At 40.4% G+C, this 5,602-nt stretch overlaps 1 protein-coding gene across 1 annotated transcript; it reads left to right on the plus strand.

The window, feature by feature from the left end:
• Positions 1-949: 949 nt before the first annotated feature.
• LOC113470937 lies at positions 950-2,131 on the plus strand (the record flags this gene model as incomplete). The annotated part of the gene is made up of 4 exons (XM_026829742.1): positions 950-1,214; positions 1,325-1,480; positions 1,678-1,784; positions 2,034-2,131. Coding segments are annotated over exons 1-4 (555 nt in total), but the record flags the coding sequence as incomplete, so codon positions are not given.
• Between the last annotated feature and the right edge of the window lie 3,471 nt (positions 2,132-5,602).

A 5,602-nucleotide genomic window follows, 5' to 3' on the forward strand; every position in this document is an offset into this window, starting at 1 on the left:
ATTTTTAGCTAAATCCCCTTTATTAGGTAGGTACTTTATTTTTAGCTAAATTCCCTTTAGGGATGAGCTTTTCATTTTACAACTATTGTAGTAGTTTCTACCTCTAAACTTCTCGATTTTTTTTTATTTTATTAAAATTCATTTTAATTTTTAATCCTTTTTCAACCATTCATAGGTCGGAAATGTCGGAATAAAAAAAAGAAGAATTCCATACCAGCAAATATTGCAAATAACTAGATAACTATACCCATAGCACATTACCCTCATGGCTCATGGGAGGTATTTATGTAGGTGCATACCTATCCAACTATACCTGAATGCAAACTGTATTCCCTTTTTTTAACCACAGAAAAATATTATTGAAATGTATACCTCTTTGCCTCCTCTCCCTCCAATCCTTCCCTTTTTCTCTCATCTCCCTTTCCCTTTCTATTCCCCTCTTCTACCATCCTGCATTCTCTCTCGTCCATTCTCTATTTCTCTCCCCTCTTCTCGTTCTTTTTTCCTTCGTTTTTATGCAATGTGTTTTTGCATTATTAAAATTGTTCTCTATTTTTCCCCCCTTCGTAAAACGGAAACTATTTTGCTTACTCGAATAATTGTTCAGACTGAGTTACGGTGCTATGGTTGGCTCCGACCCAGGTTCGATCCCTAACGATGGTGGAAAAAAAATTAAAGTTCGAGACCTAGAAAAATATTCCCAATTCCCATGGTTTTTACGCTTGTTGTCCAATGTCCATACATGTCTCTCGCACTGTAGTAGTGTTGACAATTGCAGTCTATTATAAAATTAATTAAAATGGACTGATGATGATGGCTAAAGAAAGACAAATAAATTTCGCTACAGCCATTAGACATACGAGAGAGAGAGAGAGAGAACGAGAGAGAAACAGCCTGTTCGATTCGACCATTGCCTAATCGATTGCTGAATTATTAATCGAAATTTTCTTTTGTTTGATGACTGTCCTAGTGTTCTCAGTCAAGTGAATCACCTAGAATTAAAATGTAGTGCGTGGTGTAATGAAACTAAGACCGTCCTATTTAATAGTGACATTACTCATTGTTCCCATAACGAGCTACATAAGACGTCCAGGATCACCCCACACGACTCGCAAGTACAAACCGAGACCCACACGCAAGCTGCCGACACTTCGGAAGAGTGGCTTTCAGTGGACGCCTCCATTTGCGGCCAAGCCGCAAGTCGAACCGGACTGGTGGAACTTATACGAGACTCCCCAACCCCATCACAGATACTCGAGCGACTCCGAATCAATAGACCTCGGGGAATACTACGAAAAATACCAGAAAGGAACCCCGCGGACTGGTGGAACTTATACGAGACTCCCCAACCCCATCACAGATACTCGAGCGACTCCGAATCGATAGACCTCGGGGAGTACTACGAGAAATACCAGAAAGGAACCCCAAACGGGACGCCTAGACGGCGGAAAGACCGCACGGTGAAATTCTGTTATGATTCCTACGGGAAATTGCGGACTATAAAGAAGCTGGATCGGACTGGTGGAACTTATACGAGACTCCCCAACCCCATCACAGATACTCGAGCGACTCCGAATCGATAGACCTCGGGGAGTACTACGAAAAATACCAGAAAGGAACCCCGAACGGGACGCCTAGACGGCGGAAAGACCGCACGGTGAAATTCTGTTATGATTCCTACGGGAAATTGCGGACTATAAAGAAGCTGGATAGGAATTATATTGAGAAGATGAGGCAGTGGCATTCGCTGGACACGAATAGTTACTATGGTGATCCGGACTATAATTCTAATGAGGAAGATGATGATGAGGAGGAGTCGTCCTATGACTATGAGATGTACAGGATACCAACAACCAAACGACTTACAAAGAGGACAACAACGGCGAGATGAGGCAGTGGCATTCGCTGGACACGAATAGTTACTATGGTGATCCGGACTATAATTCTGATGAGGAAGATGATGATGAGGAGGAGTCGTCCTATGACTATGAGATGTACAGGATACCAACAACCAAACGACATACAAAGAGAACATTCTGATGAGGAAGATGATGATGAGGAGGAGTCGTCCTATGACTATGAGATGTACAGGATACCAACAACCAAACGACATACAAAGAGGACAACAGCGGTGAGTTAGTAGTTATACACTTCACGGAGTAACGACAGAAGTACAAACATTTCAAGAGGTGGCACCTTAAACTCTTAAACGTGTACAATTGAATTCAAGAGGTGCTATTATTGAGGACATACTTGATGTAGGTATTTTGAACCTTTAACAGGGCCTATTACTCCTCTTTGTTTAGGTACCTAGTAGGGCCGTATCCAGGATATTGTCGAGGGGGGAGGGCCCTAAATACAGCCCTGGTACTTACTTTAAGTACAATAACAACATCGATGGTTGGGTAGTTATTGGCCTTACGATATCTAGTACGTTATATCGATAGGGCAGGCTTTTATTCAGGGTTTTAGCAGGGGGTAGGATCCAATGAATTACTGGGAAAGAGCCTATTTTAGGCAAAGGCTTTTAGTATATTACTACAACATTTAGGATTTTTAGTCAGGTACCTACTCTTATACTTGGTATTCTCAGGTGAAAATTCCATTCAAAAGGGTTGTGTACCTACGTACTTCTCTTAAGAGCGTAAAGCGATATAGCTATGTATATTATATATGTATGTAGCTATTTCAATCCTCCTGGTAAACAGGAAGGTTTGGGTTCAATCCCAATCGGTGCATGGAATTTTAAATTGTTAGGTGGCTTATTAGGTGAGCTCCTTACTCCTTAAGGGAAGAAGGTCTATGGGAGAACTTCACTATTAGGTAACCTCGCCTAGTGGTTACCTTCCACTCAAGAGTTAGAGAGAGAGAAAGAGAGAGAGAGAGAGAGAGAGAGAGAGAGAGAGAGAGAGAGAGAGAGCATATGAAAAAAAAGAGAGAATACGAGTATTAGAAAAAGAGATAGAGAAAGAGAAAGGAAAGAAGAAGAAATAGAAAAAGAAATGAGAAAGAGATAGAGAAAAAGAAAAAAAGATTGAGAAAGGGAAAAGAGAAAAAAATTAGAAATAGAGAAAGTAAAAACGAACTATACCTGAATGCAAACTGTTTTCCCTTTTTTTAACCACAGAAAAATATTATTGTAATGTATACCTCTTTGCCTCCTCTCCCTCCAATCCTTCCCTTTTCTCTCATCTCCCTTTGCCTCTCTATTCCCCTCTTCTACCCTCCCGCATTCTCTCTCGTCCATTCTCTATTTCTCTCTCTTCTTCTCGTTCTTTTTTCCTTCGTTTTTATGCAATGTGTTTTTGCGTTATTAAAATTGTTCTCCATTTTTCCCCCTTCGTAAAACGGAAACTATTTTGCTTACTCGAATAATTGTTCAGACTGAGTTACGGTGCTATGGTTGGCTCCGACCCAGGTTCGATCCCTAACGATGGTGGAAAAAAAATCAAAGTTCGAGACCTAGAAAAATATTCCCAATTCCCATGGTTTTTACGCTTGTTGTCCAATGTCCATACATGTCTCTCGCACTGTAGTAGTGTTGACAATTGCAGTCTATTATAAAATTAATTAAAATGGACTGATGATGATGGCTAAAGAAAGACAAATAAATTTTGCTACAGCCATTAGACAAATAAAATGAAGGATAGACATTGAGATTGGAATAGACAGCGAGAGTGTGAGGGAGACAGAGAACATGATTTAGGGGAGGGAGAGAGAAAGAGAACATGAAATAGGGGGAGGGAGAGAGAGAGAGAGAAACAGAGAACATGAAATAGAGGGAGGGAGAGAGAGGGAATAAGAGAACATGATTTAGGGGAGGGGGAGAGAGACAAATGGAAAAGAGAAAAAGAGGGATAGGGAATGAAAAGAACGAGTGAGAGGGAGGAGGAGAAAGATAAAAGGGAGGGAGTAAACGAAATTGAGGGAGAGAGGGAGGGAGAAAGAGAGACTGAGGGAGAGAGAGAGAGAGAAAACACGTAGTTATGTAATTGACATTGATATGATCAGGTGGGAGAGAGAGAGAGAGGAAAAGAGGGGAGAAATTGATATTGTGAAATCGAGAGAGAGGGAGAGAGAACATTGATGGAATGAGATATGAGGAAAATGGGCAACAATTCAAGATAGGTATTGACCTCTCTCTCTCGCTCTTTTCTCTCTCTCTCTCTCTCTCTTTCTTTCCCTCCATCTCTCTTTTGATCCTTCTCTCTCGTCCTCCCTCCCTCTCTCCCTTCATCTTTCTCTCATATTTGAAAATTACATCAGCATAAATGCAGGTTGCTATCTTGAAAGCCCAAAAGGCTTTTCTACTACCTAACCTCTTCTGGGCTTTCAAGATAGCAACGAGTGTCCATGATAAAGTAAGTCTAATCAACGTATTGACCGTTGCAATGAACTCTCAAGAACATGTAAGATTCATAAATACAGGGTTTATTAAATAAATAAAATGCGGTCGAACCTATCTATGTAGGGGCCCAAGGGACCGTCAATTTTTTTCCCCGATTATCCAGTTTTCTAGATTACAAACGTGTTTCCCCAGTTAGAATTCCAAATGGTGCCACAATTTCTCTCCCCATTTACCCAAGTTTTCTATTTGAACAGGTTCGACTGAACAGGTCCGTACCTAGAGCTCTACAAGTCTGTATAGAGTTTCAATAGAGAGGATGAACTAATAAAACAGAGAGCAACAATTTTCCCGCTCTACAAGTCTGTATAGAGTTTCAATAGAGAGGATGAACTAATAAAACAGAGAGCAACAATTTTCCTTCGATTGCATTTTCTCTCCTATAAATCTAACATCTTATAAATTGGATTGAATACAGTTTGCTTTCTCTCTTGCTCCTTAAGGCGTCCCACTCATCTTTATCTTTCCCATTATCTCCTGAACTTTGTTTCCTACCCTCTGACCTTCTTCCTATTCCTCCTCCTCCTCCTCCTCCTCCTCCTTATTCTATCTCTCTCCTCCTTCTTATTCTATTTATCTCCGTGCCCTCTTATTTCTTTCTGTTCTTATATCTCGTTTCCTACCCGTATCTCCTCTTCTTCTCATTCTCCTCTTCCTTCTTCTCCTTCATCTTCTTCTCCTCCTTCTTTTTCTTCATTTTCTGTTCTTTCCCTTATATCCTCTTCTTCTTCTCCTACTCCTTCTTCTTCTCCTTCTCTTCTTCCTTCTTCTTTTCCTTTTCCTCCTCTCCCTTCTCCTTTTTCTTCTCCTTCTCCTTCATCTTCTGTTTTCCCCCTTATATCCTCTTCCTCTCCTCCTCCTTCTTCTTCTTCTTCTCCTTCTCCTCCGCCTTCCTCTCCTTCTTCTCCTTCATCATCTTCTACTTCTCCTTCATCTTCTGTTTCCCCCCTTATCCTCTTCTTTCCTCCGTCATTTCTGGTTTCCTTCCCTCTCGGTTCTGCTGATTCTTCATTCAATCCATCTTCAATAATTTTCTTTTTATTTCCCTCTTCTAATCTTTCCCCTTATTTATTTTTTAATCTTTCTCTTTTCCTCTGGCTTTTTATTATTTCATCTAGGTATTTTTCCTTCTTATATAATTTATATTTTCATTTTTTACAGCCACCTAATCTGTTGGATCTCTTTTTTTCTTTGCTC

This window comes from Diaphorina citri, unplaced genomic scaffold (genome assembly GCF_000475195.1).
Source record: "Diaphorina citri unplaced genomic scaffold, Diaci psyllid genome assembly version 1.1 scaffold1948, whole genome shotgun sequence".
Lineage (NCBI taxonomy): Eukaryota > Metazoa > Arthropoda > Insecta > Hemiptera > Psyllidae > Diaphorina > Diaphorina citri.